Here is an 18,945-nt window from a genome sequence, read left to right on the forward strand (position 1 = left end):
TGGGCATGTAATTTGTGGTGCGTATACTAGCCACATGGCAAATCACCCTATTGCTGAGGATGTGAATCTTAAAAAGAATTTATTGCTTGGCCTTGGACTCTGAATGGGAGGGGGGGCGTTACTGGTTTGTTTGTTTGAGAGTGGGGCCCTAAGCTATAGCTTGTTTAGCTTATACGTAAATCCGGCGCTGCATATTTATGATGTTTCGGGGCTACTTCTGTGTTTGGTGTCGCTTGGACACCTGTAAACCATTTCCTTCCCTTTACCTTTTAATTTGTATACCGCCTTTCTATATTACTAAACACAAGGCAGTTTACAGCAACAAAATATACAACAAAGAACACACACTTTATCCCATCCAATAAAAAAAAATCATAACAAAATAACTTTAAAATTGAACGACTTATATCAAATAAATATTCAATCATCTATTAGAATATAATAGTACACAGTAAAATTAACTCTCAGAACATCAGCAAATAATAATTAAACATAATTTCACTCTTAACAATTATAATAAATAATTACTAAACTATTATCAATAAAAATAATGCATAAAATACCACAATGCTTACAAAACCATGTAAAAGGATCAAATTGAGAAACAAAGACATACAACTGATAAAACTTTTTTTAAAAAAAAAAATCACTGAACTCTTCTTTCCCCAGCTGTTTCTGCTGTTCTTAAATCTATGGCCAGCTCAGCTGGGCTTAATTGCAAGTGGGGAAGGCGAGGCTCTTCTTCTTTGCACTTCCTTACTGAGGAAGCTGACTTCTGCTCAATTATTTTAGAGTTCTTATAGGGTTTTTTGGGGGTGGGACTTTTCTAAACAACTTCCGGCCAGGAGTACTGTGGACAGCAGGTTTGAGTTCCCTTGTCATTTTATGAAACATCAGTTGTTGCCTGTAATAAGTATGATGCCTTGAACCGATTATTCCTAGTCATGTTGATGTGGCGGAAGAGCAGGAATAGGTCCTTAATATATGCTGCTTTCAGGAATATGAACTAACTTAGTTGGTCTCTAAGGTGCTACTGGACAATTATTTTTATCCCCACTCCCCCCCGCGTCAGACCAACACAGGCTACTTACCTGGATTCATTAATATAATTATTTTCAGATGAAGTGTTGATGTGTATGCAATTCTGTTAAATAATCAATGCCACAAACTTAGGATGCACTGGGTAGTCAGTAAAAAGATTCAGGAAGTCTCTTAGTAGAATATCAGTAGTTAAACAGGACTACACTTTTGCTCTGTTTCTTTTTCTAACCCTGTCCTTCTATATATACACACATACCGGGGAGGAAGCTCCATTGAATTCAGTGGGGCTTAGTTCTGAATAGACCTATATTGTATTGTTAGAGACTTTGCTTTGTAAAAAAGCCCCTGTATTAAATGAGACAGGATTGTAGTGAATAATTAAATAGAGCAGAATATTGACCTGATACGTTGTATTCAGTGTAGCATTAAGTGAATATTTTAATATTGCCCGTAGATGCCAATGTATGTACTGGTTCTCATCTAGTGCTTTTAACAGTAACTTCATACATTGGAATTCAGCCAATTAAACTTTCTTTTAGGTGCAACTAAAGTGAAGGGGAAAGCTTAATTAATTTGTGCATGTCAGACTGCTACTCCTTAAAGTTGACAAATCTTAGTCTGCCTGATGTTTCCCCTTCCAGCTAGATATTATCTGGTCCAGAACTAAATTGCAGCACAAGGCCAGTGGCTCTATTGTTGCCTGGGAATTTAAGAATGCTCAATTGATTGCCCGTTTTATTTGCTGGGTTGCTAAGCCCAATATGGAGTGTCTAAAACAGGTGACAGGAATTGATGGACTGCTTTAAGGTTATGGATTCCTCCTTGGGAAGAGTGGAGTGTGTAACAGTTTCATTTTTATAATGCATTATTAATATCTTGCCTATTGCTAAGCACAATGCCTTTGTCTGATCAAAGGTAGTTAACAGAGGTTTATGAAGAGTTTTGGCCAAGGGGTAGACAGGATAACTGGAAGTGTGAAACTTCTTTTTGTTTTCGTCACCTCATTCTCTCTGCAAACTTTTGACTCTCTTGCTGATTATGCATCAGCTGTTTTATCATGAACTTGGTTTTGTTGTACTTAAATTGATTTTATTGTATTTATAGTTGTTTTACCATGAGCTGTTTTGGAGCAGGGGGCTTCCCAGGGACGAAAGGTGGAATATAAGTGTCATTAATCTATCTATATCTATATCTATATCTATATCTATATCTATATCTATATCCATATCCATATCCATATCCATATCATCATCTCCACACACACTTACATAAGTTTCTGTTAATTTTTCTTAGTTCTTGGATGCTTTTGCCATACTCCACTCTGAGCATTGGTACTTATTAACTGTTTGAGCTGACTGATTTGCACACACACACACACACACACAGGGAACTCAGAGCAGATTGTTTCCTTTAAAGAGCTGCTTGCCAGTTTAAAGAGGAGACTGGGCCTCTGAATTGGAATGGACAAATAAGTTAATTTCTGGTCTGTGTGACTTTCACATGCGTTCTCATAAGTGCATTTCTGCACTAATTTACAAAAAATTAAAAAATCACATGAAAATTTGCATCTAAATACATGTTGTTAAATGTGTCTTCTCTCAAAACACACATTTCTGAACAATTTTCCCCTAGAAACAGGCATTTCTAAACATACTATACCTCAAAATCCACGGGTTTAGATGTACAATGGTACCTCGGGTTACATACGCTTCAGGTTACATACGCTTCAGGTTACAGACTCCGCTAACCCAGAAATAGTGCGTCAGGTTAAGAACTTTGCTTCAGGATGAGAACAGAAATCGCGCACCGGTGGCACAGCGGCAGCAGGAGGCCCCATTAGCTAAAGTGGTGCTTCAGGTTAAGTATGGACCTCCGGAACGAATTAAGTACTTAACCCGAGGTACCACTGTATTTTATATTGTTCCTGAGCTAAAAACTGTGTTGCAGTGTTGAGAGAAGTGTAACATTTAATGTGCAGCTATTTTCTGATCCACACCTTAACCTTCAAAGGTGAGGATCAGGTCAGCTTGTATCAGAATGTGTAAAGATTGAAATTCTCAAGCCATCCATTCATCTGAATCATTGCACTTCTCCAGCAGCTCGCCTCTCACAGTGCACACCCACAGTGCCTTGCTCAAGGCGGCATATGTCTGACACACTTTCTGCCTTGGGCCGTGGTGCTGGTTGAGTCATACGTTTGCTATTGTGGACATATGGAGGAATTCTAATGCTTCATTGGTCACAGAGGTTGTTAATCTAGCTGTGAAAAAAGTGGTTCCTAACTGCAGCCAAAGTGGAGACAGCCACAAACTGACCTCAAACTGGAGCTCTCGTCATGATTTTTTTCTCCCTAGAAAAGGATCGCTGAGTTTGGGACCCTGTTCCTCTTTTGAGGGCCATCCAAAAATGTAGGTTTCTTCTGTTCTACACAGTTATTGCCATAGACAGCAGGATGTATGGTGCCAGATGGGCCATTGGGTATATTAAAATATGTGGATAAATAGGCTGTATCCCCCCCCCCCCGCATCTGCTCCAGTGTGAGAGCCAGTGTGGTGTAGCGGTTAAGAGTGGTAGGCTTGTAATCTGGGGAACCGGTTTTGCGTCTCCGCTCCTCCACATGCAGCTGCTGGGTGACCTTGGGCTAGTCACACTTCTCTGAAGTCTCTCAGCCTCACTCACCTCAGAGTGTTTGTTGTGGGGGAGGAATGGAAAGGAGAACGTTAGCCGCTTTGAGACTTCTTCGGGTAGTGATAAAGCGGGATATCAACTCCAAACTCCTCCTCTTTTTCTTCTCCACTTCTGTTCCTCTAATTCTGTAGTTCTCTTCATCCCCTTACATTCTTTTGCATTTGTACACCTCTTAAGAGTTCACAACCAAATTTTGTATGTTGGTTCCTGAAACCAAAGAGCAGATTTTCTTCTATGTTTAAATACAGTTGGACACCATATGGAATCAAGATGGTGGGCTGAATGAACCATTTGAAACTGCACTGATTTTTTGTTTTATTAGAATTCCCAAGCAACACCAGGTACCAGGTTGCTAGTTGCTGATAAAGGCACCTCTGCTCTGCCCTTCCTTGGCTGATTTTTGTAACCTCTTCCTTTTTAGTGTGCCTATGTGCACACAGTAAACTTCCCCAGCTTCTTCGGCTCGCTTAATTCCTCTGTTATTTACATAGTAATGTATACAGAAGTTGCTATTTGGGAAGTGGTATGACTCCTAAAGGTTGTGGGTGGAATGTAGTGCTAAGTGAACATCACATCAATGCAAGGATTTCTGCTTGCATGTGCCCCCTAAATCTGTTCTATGGGTTCCTTTATGCCTCTGGAGCAAATCTGGAGAGGTGATGGGGAACACCCAGTGGGAAGAGAGAGGGGCAGTGATTTGTGATTTTGTGCAAGCAAAAATCCTTGCACTGATGGGATGCAGTAGTTGAATACCACCCTGTGGGTTGTATCCAACAGAGTTCTACTTAGTGGGCCAGGGTAGACTGAAAGGAATGGGCCTAGGTTAGTCATGCCCATTCCTTTCAGTGGGTCTACTTTGAATCCAACCCATAACCTTTAAGAGGTGGCTCATACCACCTCCCAAAGAGGTAGCATCTTCTCTCTACGTCACTTTTCTTACCTGCCAAAGCAGCACATGCAGGTAGGCTGAGGGGTGGGAAGGAGGTCATTTGGCAGTTGTGGCTGACTCCTGTTCCCTGAGCTAAAGGTTTGGAATTCCTTCCAACTAGTCACAGAGGATAACTGCCAACAATTTATGAAGCTGTGCTCTCAGGGGACTGAGATATAGGTCGTGTTCCACATTCCCACATCAGTTTGCTTTTTGTTTTGTTTTGAAATACGCATTTCTGTCTGTTTCTCTTAATATATACATTTTTGCAAGCAATTTCTTCTTAATATAATGCATTTTTAAAATTAATATACACATTTTTGTGTGTGCTCTTCTTTAATGTACACATCCCCCCCTTTTTTAAGCTGGCCAATAGCATTGCAAAATTCAGAGGAATGAATTTCAAGGATAGCAGTGTTTGGGTTCCTGTATTGAATCTAGTAGCTTCCTATTAAAATGCGAACCGAATGGATTTCTCCCCTATTCTTGCTTGGGTTTATGGTTTTACCATCTTCATTATCCCCAGCCACCCTTGCACAGATGCAGGGCTAAAAATAATTCCTAATGAATTAGGAGCAAACGTTGTTCATTTCTTCTGTGGCCTTGAAAGCCTCTGCTCTGAGAAGCATTAAAAATGTACTGATTAATTAAATTGAAGGAAAAGTTCTGGGGCTGTGTTTTAATTGACTTGGATAACATTTCAGGAAAGCTTGGTTTAGTCCACAGGCTGCAAGGAGCTCTTGTTGGCTCCCTAGAGACGTAAGGCTCATCCACACTTCCGCTCTTTCCTTGCCTGGAAACTACAGGTCCGAGCCATTTTTCTGCTTGACCCACACTTTCTAGGCATGGGCCCACTGGTGCCAACTCCAGGGTGCCCAGGCACTCACAAAAAAATTGTTGTGAGTCCCCGGCCTCTGCCCCTGCTGCCACCCGCTCCATCCCTGGGTGGCAGCCTTCAGGCCACACACCCCTCTATTTCCACCTCCTCCATCCAGGGCTGCCAAACTATGCCAGATCCTGACAGAGCCGAAGAACTCATGACACACAGGCCTGGTCAACATTGCCAGTGGTAATGGATGATCAAAGTTAACCTTTCAACAGCATCTGAAACATAGAGAGCAGCCTTCCACCAAGACACCTCCATACATCTAGCTCAGTATTGTCAACCCTGACTTACAGCTGTTCTTCAGGGATTTGGCCAGGGATCTTTCCCAGCCCTACCTGGAGATATTGGGACTTGAACCTTGGTCCTTCTGTATGCAAACAGAAGTTCTGCTACTAAGCTTACAGCCCTTTTGGACGCCACAGTCTCTCACCTCAAATTAAATGTTGGCCTTAGGGCAATTCTTACTTTTTATCACCCCTCCAAAGTGCAGGAGTTAAAGGTGCCACCATGAACTCCCCAGTCTGGCTTCATTTTGTGTACAGAGGAGTCGGTGTGAATAAACCTAGTCAGATCCTTGTTAACAACCTATTATTAGCAGCCGGAATGCTTAATTGCCACCAAATAAATTACCTTCTATAATAGAATGGCTAGATAAAATGTGGAGCATGGCAAAAATGGAGAGACCAAAGACTATAGAGACAAAATATTTTGAAGAGAGATCATTTTAATTTGGAGTGAGGCCTTTTGGTTGGTTTAACATAAATTTAATAAGGGAGCCAAGCAAAGCACTGGGTAGAAGCTGTCCTTCAAAGCCCTGTTGCTCATTCTGGTCGAGGTGAGAAGATGCATTGGGGTGGCGCAGTTATGTTTTATTTATATGCCATACCAACTCCACACAGTTTCAGCATAAGAGTCTGAATCATCTCCCCCTCTGGGAATGGGCTGACTTTGGATCTGCCTCCACTCCTGCAACACTCTGCTATAGGGCCTTGTGAGGACTGCAGCTGTTGGGAACACTGCCAGAGGTAACCTGTGCTGTGCTGCTTTCAGCTGGTGCAGCAGGATCTCTGCAGTGGTATATGAGTTTTTAGGGGATGTTAGAGATGGATGTGCTGATCTTGCTGTTGATATCCCTATTCTCCACAGGGCTCCTTTCATCCTTCTGTCTAAAAAAAAAAAAAGCCATGTACGATCATGTAGTTTTTCATTTGCATTGCAGATTATTTTTTTAAAACCACCACAAAATCTGGGTCAGTTTAATGCATTGGCCAGCTTCGGTACTAGCTGTTTCCTTTGGCCTGTACTGACGTTAGGGCAGATTGAAATGTCAGGCTTAACGGTCCATTTCTTGGCTATGTGTGGCTGAAGTCAAAACTCCTTAGTGTTAAGACCTAGGAAGGACCAGGGGGCAAAGGAGGAAGGGGACGCAGTTGCGATGGTTTAATATGCTATTTGCCCAAGACCAATAGGAGCAATCCTGCTGCCTTCCACACCATTCAAGTGGAAAAGGGACGTCAATTTACTGCGAAACTCTTATTCCCCGTAGTGTCACCTCCTTGGTTGACATTTCTAGATTTTTGCAGCTGTCATGTTAGCACAGAAAATGCTTCAGTGACTAGGCAGCTGGGGAATTAGACCTTATGCTCCAAGGCTCTTAAGCAAACCAGGATAAAAAGGTCCCCATGCACCTCAGGTAAGATGAGGAGGGACTTTTGAAGGTGGGTGTACAACTTTCCTCCAGACTGGCAAAGTTCCCTTTGCCCCTCCTTCTTTACACTGCCACCAACCTCAAATGTAGAGAGTTAAGCTGCATCTTCTGCTAAAGCAGGGATGGGGAATCTATGGTCCTCCAGATCAGTGTTTTCAACCTGGCGTCTCCAGATAGTGCTGGACTACAGCTCCCGTCATCCCCAGCCACCTCAGCCAATGGTCAGGGATGATGGGAGTTGTACTCCAACAACATCCGAGGACCCCAGGTTGAAGAACAGTCATTAGCCATGCTGGCTGGGACTTACGGGAATTGGGAGTCCACCAACATCTGAAAGGCCACAGGTTTCCCATCCCCGGAAGGAACTCAAGGTTTCTAATGGCCAGAATGAACACCAGTTTGTTAAGTCACGGTGGCCAAGCCATTCTCAGGCCAAGGGCTGCATTGACCCAGAGTCAACCCTCAGATGGGTGCTTGTGACTGCATATCAAAATGCAGGTGGCTAAAGTGTAAAAGTGGGCATGGTGAGAACTCAAAAAATCTTTCCCATCACCTACTGTATTCAGTTAAAAAGTGATTTCAAAAATCATATTTTTTTATTTGGTAGGCTGGGGTCATAAACCATTTGGCATCACAGCAAGGCACCCATGGGAATAGCCAGCAAATTTTAAAAGAAACAAAAAAATTAAAAGAAAAAACAAACAATGTGACAGATGAGGGGGTCTTCCTGGCAAAGCCCCTTTTTGTGGAAGGGTATCCCTCCCCATATAATCACAATAGGTTGCTACCCTCAGACTGAAGCTCCTAACAAACTATCTGTCCAGCTACCTGTCAGGGAACTCTCTATCCAGAGCAGCTGTAGGAAATAATAAAAAGAAAGGAGCCTTAGTTTTACTTTCCCGAAGTCCAGAGGACACCAAATCTTATAGAACCTTGTGAATTCTCCCCAGGACTCATGTGGTAGCTTAACAACTGTGCAGCACATACGGAAGAAGTTAGCAAGAAAATCTAGGAAATGTCCCTTTAAACTAATGAAGCCAGATTGTCAGAGCTTGTAAAGAAAGCAAGGCAACAAAATCACACAGTCTTGCACATAGAAAAAACAACAAAAAACACCCATCTGACTGAGCTGCTTACATTTTAACTGCTTGCCTGGCTGAACTTAACCAATTTCGGCCTCTTTCGTAGACCTTTCTTTACACTCTCAGATTCACGGGATTGCCCTGGGGGTGGGGGAAAGATCCCTGAAAGATCATTAAATTGCATTGGGGGGGGGACCAGTACAGTGTTGCTTTGCAAATGAAAGGGGCTTCAGTGTGGCTTGCACCCAGGAAAAGGAGCACTGGTTCTTTTACTGGCCTTGTATAGCTCACGACCCGTGCCTATTTCAGCTACCATGGCCGGGCATCCGGCTGTATCCTGCCCAGTTAGAGCTCCTTTTCTGCCCCCTCCTTTCCCTGGGGGCCTGGTGTCCTTGGCAGCCTTTCCCTCCCTGCCCAGCTGCTCATGGCAAAGGTGTGAAGAGAAGCATCTCCTTCCGCCCATCCAGCTGTCAGAAAAGAGCCAATGAAACCAAAGAGTACAAACAAACCTGACCCAGTTTTGACAGGCAGGATTTTACAAGAGGAGTTGCTTCAAACCAACACATAATAAAATGGGGTTTTAGTTCAACTAAAATTCCATCATTAGAGATTTCCCCCTTCCTTCAGAACACACTCCTCCTAACTCGTGAAAAGGCCATTGCTTTAGGTACATGGAAAAATACCATTGCTGAGTTTGTGTTGAGTGGGCTGCTTGCACACCAATGTGCCTACCACTGTCCCTAAAACTTGCCAGCTCTTGAGGTTTGACCCATATATATTTTTTTTATTTCAGCATTTGATCTTTAGTTTTAGGATTGCTTTGATGGAAATCCAGATTCAACCAAAGCTGAATCCTTGGGCCTTGGCCAAAGCCTAATTCATGAGAACCTGGACACATAGGAGCTGGCAGTACACTCTGCACATTATTCTTCTGGGCACACAGTGTCCACTTTTCCAGTGTCTTCTCACTGCTGATCAGCATGAAAAAGCCAGTGCTGTCAGGCTATGTGTGGCTGGTGTAGAAACTGGTGACACTTTCCTCTGTGTATGGATTAGGACCACGTTACCAATCTGCATTTCAACATGGTACCAGAGGTACTGTGAATCAACCCTAAGGTGAGCCAGGATCAAGGTTTCATGGAGTACTGTGTGGCATTTGTTTCAGACAGCAAATTAGTTTGTTGGCAAATGGCAAAACTGGATATTTTAGGGCACTGCAATTAACAGGATTATAACAGGATTATAACGAGTGTACAAAGGAAGACCTACATAAGAAAAAACATCTATGGCATTCCTGGAGGGAGAGTCATTCCATTTATTTGGTTGCACAATAAAACATCAACAGTAAAAGTAATTACAAACATTTAATATATAAAATGTCAAGGGTGCTTCCCAGCCAAGGCAGATAATTAAGTATTTATTCTCTATAGCTCTGGATATCTATCCACACCAATCTCATGGCTAGGCAGCTATTCCCAGCTCTGTGCTCTAGGGAGCATTTGCAGCAACAGGGGGCCACTCTCATGCCACCAGCTTATGTACCTTCCCCTGACAGATGCACACCGCCAGAAATTGGGCCTGCATGGAAACTTTCTCTGGGCCTCCCATTTCAATTCCCTCCTGGCTCTGGGAGACAGTGGTACAGGAATGGGTGGGGAAGCACCGGGCCCTTCACTTGCCTGACCTACCTCTTCCTCCAGCTCTGAAGTTTCCCCTGCCTCTGATCCTTGCCTCCTGGCTCATGCAGATCCCCACAAACCACTGCCCCCCCTCCCACATTAGACTTCAGCCCCCCTTGCTCCAGGGCACACTCGTCAGGGGCCTGCCAGTCCCTCACATCAAATGATGGAAACAGTTGAATTATAGAAACTCTAGGCAGTTGATTGGGGGATATCTTAGTACACTGCAAGTGTAAAGTGATGCACATTGGTGAGGAAAAATGTAATTCACATAAACGCTAGTGTAGCCTGAACTGGCAGTGAATGAGCTTGGGGTGGATAATTTAATGAAAATGTTAACCCAGTGTGTGGCAGCTGTGGAAAATACAAATTCCATGTTAGGGGTAATTAGGAAAGGGGTGGAAAATAAAACTGCCAATATCCTAATGTCATATTACAAATCCATGGCGTACATCTAGAACGCTGTGTACATTTCTGAGAGCCTCTCAAAAGAGATATTGTGGTGCTGGAAAAGGTTCAGGAAAAAGGAACAAATATTTGGGTGTTTTTAGTTTAGGAAAGAGGGGACATTATATAGGTGTATAAAATTAGGTATTATGCTGCAGAAGCGGTGGCAGAGAGGTTTTTCTTTTTCTTTTTAAATATTAAAACCTGGTGTCATTAAGGGAAGCTGAAAGTTAGAAGATTCAAGTCCTCTTCGCACATTCCATCACTTGGCTGTGGAATTTGTTACCCTAAGGCAGAGTGATGGCCAACAACTTGGATGGCCTGAAAGGGTGGGATAGACAAATGCATGGAGGATAAAGCTGTGAATGTCTACCAGCCGCAGTAGCAATCTCCTAGTGTCAGATGTCATATGCCTCTGAACGCTAGTTGCTGGAAATCACAAGAAGGAAGAGTGCTGTTGCGCTCATATCCTGCTTTCAGGCTTCCCACAGGCATCTGGTTGGCTACTGTGAGAACAGGATGCTGGATTAGATGGTCCTTTGGCAGGTGGCACTGTGGGTTAAACCACAGAGCCTAGGGCTTGCCGATCGAATCCCCGCAACAGGGTGAGCTCGCGTTGCTCGGTCCCAGCTCCTGCCAACCTAGCAGTTCAAAAGCACGAAGTGCAAGTAGATAAATAGGTACCGCTCCAGCAGGAAGGTAAACGGCGTTTCCGTGCGCTGCTCTGGTTCGCCAGAAGCAACTTAGTCATGCTGGCCACATGACCCGGAAGCTGTACGCCGGCTCCCTCAGCCAATAAAGCGAGATGAGCACTGCAACCCCAGAGTCGTCCACGACTGGACCTAATGGTCAGGGGTCTCTTTACCTTTACCTGGCCTGACCTAGCGTAGTTTCCAACCCACCCCCGAAGGTGCTACAGAGAGGAAGCAAAAGTGTGTGTAGAGTAAGAAATGATAGTCAGGTATCAGGTTGCCAGACAGTAGTTTCCTACTACGTGCCAGTTTTGTGGGAAATAAACCCTTGTTCATTTATTTTTATTACTTGAAATATTTATATATACACCATATATATAACATGGAAAGTCAGCATACAAATAAAAGGATGTATGTATACATTTATGAATACATATGTGTGTATGCAACTGCAGCGTCTCTTTGCCAAGCAGCTACTTTGCAGTGGTTGACTCTGTAATCCTTTATTTCTGCTGGAATTGTTTTCTGGTTTTCAGAGGTAGCTTTTGCTTTTGCCCTTGCCAATAGGAGTCAGCTCAAGTATATTCAAAGCGCAAATGTTTGTTTAAGCTCTTATATTGCTTTTCTGATTCTTTGCCCGTTTCAAAGTTGGAAGAATTGCAGCATCATGTTTTGCAGGGTTGTAGAGAATTGTGCAGTAGGCCACATCCTTTGCACACTTACCTGAACCTAATTAGACTTAGTTTAGAGTAGACACTGAAAGAGCTTCTTTTACAATCTCTTGCATCATTCACCACAGCAATCAAATACACGGGAATGGATTTGGAGTGACTCAGTGCTGCTCTATGAACACTAAGATTGCAAATTGCAACTCCTGCATTTCCTGATGCAGAAAATGAGGCAACTCTAGTTTTTGCTGACCATTCCCACTTCACTCCTAATGTCTGCTCTTCCCATACATCATGCTGTTGACACCCACAGAGTCCAGCTCAAGACGGTGATGCACTGAAGAGAGTTACAAATATAAACATGAATGTACAGGGTTTACTTCTGATTATAGTTAATATTTTTGTAACAATTTCTAGAGGGGTAGCCTTGTTAGTCTGTTGCAGCAAAAGTCTAGTCTGGTGGCACCTTAAAGATTTATTATTTACACATTTAAAATTTATTACAGTATGATGATTTGCTCTTCAAGGTATCATAAGACACTTGGGTATTTTTGTGTACCTGACAGACTCTGCTGTGCAAAGCTGCTGCAGAGATGAGCTCACTTTGGGTTTTATAATGTAAGGAGCCCTTGTCCAAGCTCTGATGTCAGTAATTCCAGCTTCAAAAACCGGATGAGATTCCAATGCTGTCCATTTTACCGCTTCTTTGGGACTGGAACAGGACTCTGATTTTTGTGGTTTTAGAGCCATCTGCTGGCCAGGATTCATGCTCGTAAATGTGCAATAGTCACAGTTTGGGAAACCTGCACAGGAAAGTCAGGTCCATGTTTTGGAGATCTGGAGCTATGAAGCAGATTTTCTCTAGCTTGCTTAAATACAGATTAGAATTGGGAGACCATCTGTATCCACATTCATTCCCCCCCGCAAAAAAGTTCATGTAAAAAAATCTACAGACAAAAAAACTTCAGACGCAGTGTAGAGTTTTCCTGACAACCACAGCAAAGAAAAAAACACAATATATGTTGTACATAGATTGAGCCTTTTAAGATAAGAGTACTGTATAACAAAATCAATGATAAACAATAGCTTAAAAATACAGAGAACACAGACTTTTTGATGATAGAATATAGTTTAAGAGCGCACATGCCTCCTGAACAAATTGTGATGCAATGATAGTCTTGGGAAATTAATAAGAGTCTGGGTGATACAATGTCATTTAATGTAAAGAATTACTATCTGAAGCTGCTTTTTTCCTGCTTCCTCCTTGGCATCATGTCTATTAGATTATCAGCTTGTGGATGGGGACATTGTTGCTTTTAAATTTTTGTACAGCACTTAAAAACTTTAGCCATTTTATAAATAATAATAAAAATAGTTTTTAATTTTTTTAAAAAGAGTGATCCGACAAAGGTGGGGGAAAGTGAGACACTCAAGTGACTTAATGCTCAAACTACATGATAATTTTCTGTTCTTCTAAACTCAATGGCATGCAAGTGAATTGTGACTAGTGAGGGATGTTGGGAGTTGTAGCCCACAACACCTAGAGGAGGGTCACAGGTTCTCTACCTTTCCTCTGTTCATTCAGTTTAGTAGCTGGAAGTAGCAACCAAATCAATTTTATTCTTTTTAAAGATAGTACCTGGCCAGCCAGCACCAAACATATCCTGCAAATTTGAGCCTGTAGGAGACTGACAATTTTGCTGCTTGACAGTCCTAGCTTTCATTATGCTGGAATGAGGAGTGTATGAGTTCAACAGTCTTGTTTGCCTCTCTCTTCCTAACAGGACCTCCTGGGCAGATGGAGTTTGTTGACTGGTCAAATCTCCCTGAACAAGCACTGCTGGTTGTAAAGAGACTTGTTGAAGCATTGGAAAAAGAAGGTATAAGAAAAAACTCTGTTGCTGCTAGATTTCATTGCTGCTGCTGTTTGACATTCCACATCCTAAACTGCTGATCAGTATATGTTTGCTATTAGTATATATGCAAATTCCAGAGAAGCAGTGGCCTTTGTAAAGAGGAGGCAGCTGGCTCATTATTTCTGCCCCTTTGGACAGTGCCCAGTTGGTTCCCTGCTTTCAGCCCAAGGGCCAGGTCCAACCCAGGCCAACCTTCCAGGGGCCGCATCCTGATAGCGGGCAGTGCTAGAGGCAAAAGTGGACGGGGTCAGAATACTGTGACTGAAATGCAGTTGTTCAAGGAATAAATTATTCAGTTTGTAAAGGGTGTGTGTGTAAATATAATTGGACCCTTTCTCTTGGTGATGTAATTTCACTGCCTGGAACTTCTTCAAGGCCCCCTTGATTAGTTGACCATTTTTGTATGATAAGAAAATCTTACTGTGTGTGTGTCTCTCCCCCCCCCCCATTTCTATTGCATTTACAGGCTTAGATAATGAAGCCCTTTACCGATCACCTCCCAGTTCCTTTTGCGACGCTCAACTCAAGCAGCATCTTCTGACAGGTAAGACATGGCTTTGGGGGTTCTATGCAGAAAGCAGCATTCAAGCAGTAAGGTTCCAAAACAACAACAACCCGAAAGTGGAGTTCTCTCCCTGTTGCGAAGAACACAAGCCTTCTGAGTACAGTGGTACCTCGGGTTACATACGCTTCAGGTTACAGACTCCGCTAACCCAGATAATAGTACCTCGGGTTAAGAACTTTGCTTCTGGATGAGAACAGAACTTGTACTCCGGCGGCGCGACGGCAGCAGGAGGCCCCATTACCTAAAGTGGTGCTTCAGGTTAAGAACAGTTTCAGGTTAAGAACGGACCTCCGGAACGAATTAAGTACTTAACCCAAGGTACCACTGTATAGGGACCACTTATGAACATGGACCACGAGGAGTTAATGAATGTAGATCTGAATTGTGTAGTGCTTATGAAGTCCTCTGTGTTGGGTTAAAGGACTAAATTCTATTCTTGGTGCCAGTGCAATCATCAGGGTGATTCTGTCTATTCAGCAGAACCTCTTGGGTTACTCTTGTAACAAGGGGAGCCCACTGCAGGAGCTAAGGGGAGCCCCAGCTGATGAACCACTTCTGTTTCAGCTGACAAAGCATCAAAGCAAGTTAAGTAGCTGGGTGAGTTTAGCAGCAGGGCAAGGAGGCCAGGGCACACTACTCTGGGAACACTACTACTCCTCCATGACCTAAGCTTCTAATAAAGTAACTTAATAAACTCCCCCCCCCCAAAAAAAAGCTAGCAGGTGTTGTGGGCTTTCCAATGTCCTGCACTGTCTGTCATATGTACTGTCATGAGCCTGTAGCACTGTTGGAATCAGGCTTGGATTTGCTGGCTCAGATGGAGAAGAAAGAAGAAACAGAGGGGAGGATTATACTGTGGGAACCTGGGTTGGAGGAAGGTGGAACCTCCCCTTCCTGCCCCAATTTCATCCACTTTGGAAAGTGAAGTGGGCCCTCTCCACCGACCCTCCCTCAGTGGACTCTGGGGCGGGTTCTGATCAGCCCATGATGGAGGCTGAACAGGAGGAGGTGACTACTGGACTAGAGATAGAATAGGAGTATAAAGCCTTCACAAATGGGAACAGACGCACCTGATGCAGCGTACACTTGCAAGCTCAACATTCCCACAAGGCGAAAGAGTCTCATGGGGAGTGCACCATGCCTTGTCTTTTAAAACTTGGTGGCAGAGGTGGGGAAGCTTATTGGGACATCTTTGTCACTTCCATCCAGTTCTGAACTTCTTGTCCTGTACCTGAACCCTTGAATCCTGACCCCTGAGCTGGGAGTGGTTCAAAAATGCAATATCAGAAGCTCAAGTGGAGTGTATGGTTCAGATCAGGAGAGGTACTGCCAAGACCAAGAGGATGCCCTCTTTATTATAATTAAAGGTGTGCTAAAGGGGAAATTGCAGAGAAGCTGAATGAATTTTTTTTGCATCTGTCTTCACAGCAGAAGATACAGGGCAGATAGGGATCTGAACTAACTCTGCAGGAAAGGGAGTCCGGGGAACAGAGGAAAACAGTGGTGGCAAGAGGTGAAGTTCTAGGCCTAATAGAGAAAACAAAAACTGACAAATCTCTGGGTCCAGATGTATCTGCCTGAGAGTTCTCAAAGAACTCAAATGTGAAACTGCTGACACACATACACTGTTTGTTTGCTTGTTTGCTGGATTTCTCGCTTGCCCTTCCTCCCGAAGGATTTGGGGTTTTAAAAATCTGTACATACCTTCTTGCTGCATAGTAAATTCTGTTTTTGAATAATTTGGCCACTAGATGGCACTGTGGCACCAGGCTGTGGAGAAGACAGCTCCGTTCCTGGTTTATTGTGTTTGTGAAGGAGGCAGCGTGATGCTTTGTAGCAGCCTGCTGATCCACCCTCCTGTTACCTGCGCTGGTTCCTCTCCGGTCTGTTGCCTTTGAGCGGGTGCTGTTTGCAATGATGGGGAGGATGCGGTGTCAGACTCAAGCAGCCAGGCTCTCTGACAGCACAAGCCCAGAGGCTGTCACGCCAGGACGTGTTGCTATGGAGAGGAATCTGACGGGATATCTATATAAAGAAACATGAGCTCATCCATCCTCAGCAGAACTAAGAAGCCAAGTCCCGAGGTACTTTATTGTCTGTAGCGAGGCACACTCGAAGCAGCTGCGAATGTTCTCACATTCAGCTGGAGAATGAAACATGGGCAATGTGTCTTATCATCCGCAGGCCAAGCCGCAAAAACAATTTTCAGGCTATATCTGTATCTCAGAACCTTCTAGCCCAGGTTAAAGGCCTGCAGCTGGTATTTAAACCCTCCCCCCGCACTTCAACCTGTGGATTCCTCGCCAAACAGTGACTCCCAAAATTCAATAGGGGAAGCCATGACAGTTAAACTGGTGCGAAAATTATGATGGGTTGCATACATGATAGAGGAACACATGCAGCAGTGGGCCATGGTAAGAGCTGGTGGTGTGTGGGACCAGACACAGGCAGACTGACGCCTGTACACAAAGGTGATGGGCGCTTGGGGAGTGCTGTCCCCACCTGCCTTCCTCACCACCACAATCGCACTCCCCACCCCAGCTTGCTAAACAGCTGTGGGGCCGAGGGATTCATAGCTTACATAGGGAGGAAGACACATGGGCACAGGGGACAGTTCGGTGGCAAGAGGGTTTGAGTGGGTACCCATGGCATGCCACAGTGGAGGGCCTGTGAAAGCTGCATGCAGCCAATGACCTGAAGCTTGTCCACGTGTGGTACAGATCCACCCCTTGAGGGCAAAGGACCATCCCTTTATGCACACAAGAGTTGCTGAACTAGGGCATAAGAGGTTAGAGCTTTATTCCATTGCCCCCAAATTAAATATTGTGAATATTAAATATAAGCTTCTTGTCATTGTGTGTCAGTTTGTTTCCTTTTTTCAAAACATCTCCATGGTAGCCACAGAAAAACAATTTGCTCGTATCAGGCTTTGAAATACTATTTTAAACAAAATCTGAGCATCTGCGTGATGGACTGACTGCTGTCAATGCTGACCTCAAGTGGAAACAAAAGATCTTGTTCCAGCCATTATGGTTCACTCTCAATATAGTGTTTAGAAGCAACGGAATAGATCCTGGACTCATTCCTGTAGCTATATGCTACAGGAAAGTGTTTTGTGCAAATGAGCCATCCTTGCAACCTGCTTTTTGAGATAGTCCTGTGAACTGTGAAAGTATTCCTGACAGTTGACAGTCTTGGGATTATCTATGAACAAGTTGCTTAGATGACCAGTTATAAATGCCTTCAAAGTTATGAAGCCACAGAAATCGCTTCAGCTGCAAAATATTACATTAGAACAGGCCTTGTGTTAGTTTTTTTTAAAATGAAGCTGAAGCTGAATGTCTCAGTTCAGTTGTGCTGAATTTGTGCAGCTGATTTCCACTTTGATATGCAAGGCAACTCGGCTAATTAAAGTCAACTTGAATGAATTCAATGAATTTTGACCTCGTTAAATAAGGAAATTAAGTGTACTCAGTGAAGCTGAGTTATGTGTGAACATTCCCAGGGACAATGCAAGTTTTCCAATGGAAAGTCGACTTAAGATGTCTGGTGAATGAATTTGCAGCTGCAAATTATGAAAGTCAGGGTTTCTGTTGTTATTTTCTTTACATCCAGTCCTCACTCTTGTTCAGCCTGGGTGCATTGCACTGACACAATATTTATTCCAAGCTGAGGCCCACACACAAAAACTTGCATCCATATGAAACTATTTATCTAAGACCCAGAACAAGAGCATGTGTCTCCAGACTGTCTTAAAGTTAGCACTTTCATGCTATGTGCACAGGTTCCTTGATAGATTATGGACACCATCTTGATGCAACATGATTATAATTCACTTCACTCTTGACATACTTCAGGTACTGGAGACGATGTTTGCCTTGCAAAAGTATGGTTGTTGTTTTTTGTGTTGCCATTAATATAGATTGCTAGAATCAGCCATGAAATGAGATACATTTTTTTTGCAGAATAATTCCCTCCTTGGGTTATCACAGAGATAACTGTGTATGTGTTGTTTTCTCCTGTAAGGGAAAAAGTAATAATCCATATGCATAACAGAGGTATGTGCCAAGTTGCGTGTAGAACCTCTAATCTCTCTAGGACAGGCAGGTAGGGAACCCTATCACTCTCTAGATTCCTAACATCTCTACCACTGGCCATGGTACCACAAGTTCCCCTGCCACTGCTCTAGAATAATGGATAGATGTGCCTCTCCTGCCCCAACCACACATGATACGCCACAAGCACCATTATAGTAGAAGCAATCATTTTTCAGCTGTTCTCCTTACCTAGCCAAGTGGGAGCCTTGTTGTGCTATCTAATATGGCTGCCATTTTGAATAAGGCACATCCTGCTTCTTTGCAACACAAAGGAGGCGAGGCAGTCAATGTAAGGAATGGGGAAATGGAGCCGACTGTCTCCTTCAATTTGAAAGTGGGTTGGGTGGAAAGGTCTTCTCTAACTCCACTATCACTTTTCATACTCCTCCCCGAAGCCCTCAGAAATTGCCTTACCCAAACATAACTAACTAGCAGAGGGATTTTGAGCTGTAATCTGGCAGAAAAACTATCTGTGCTGTAGTGTCTATAATGATTTTAATTCTTCTTCCCCCACCAGCAAGAGGTTGGCTTCTGAGATATCTTGCTAA

At 43.5% G+C, this 18,945-nt stretch overlaps 1 protein-coding gene across 3 annotated transcripts in view; it reads left to right on the forward strand.

Annotated features, from left to right (window-relative positions):
• Nucleotides 1-18,945, forward strand: part of LOC310765352 (phosphatidylinositol 3-kinase regulatory subunit gamma) — a 243,912-nt gene that overhangs the window by 4,142 nt on the left and 220,825 nt on the right. For all 3 annotated transcript variants that reach the window (XM_083620188.1, XM_083620187.1, XM_083620186.1), the window contains exons 3-4: nucleotides 13,604-13,699; nucleotides 14,202-14,279. In XM_083620188.1, the coding sequence (XP_083476314.1) occupies nucleotides 13,604-13,699; nucleotides 14,202-14,279 (174 nt within the window). The remainder of the gene's footprint in view (nucleotides 1-13,603; nucleotides 13,700-14,201; nucleotides 14,280-18,945) is intronic.

The sequence above is a fragment of the Podarcis filfolensis genome (genome assembly GCF_964270895.1).
Source record: "Podarcis filfolensis genome assembly, chromosome: 6".
In the NCBI taxonomy this organism is placed as follows: Eukaryota; Metazoa; Chordata; class Lepidosauria; order Squamata; family Lacertidae; genus Podarcis; species Podarcis filfolensis.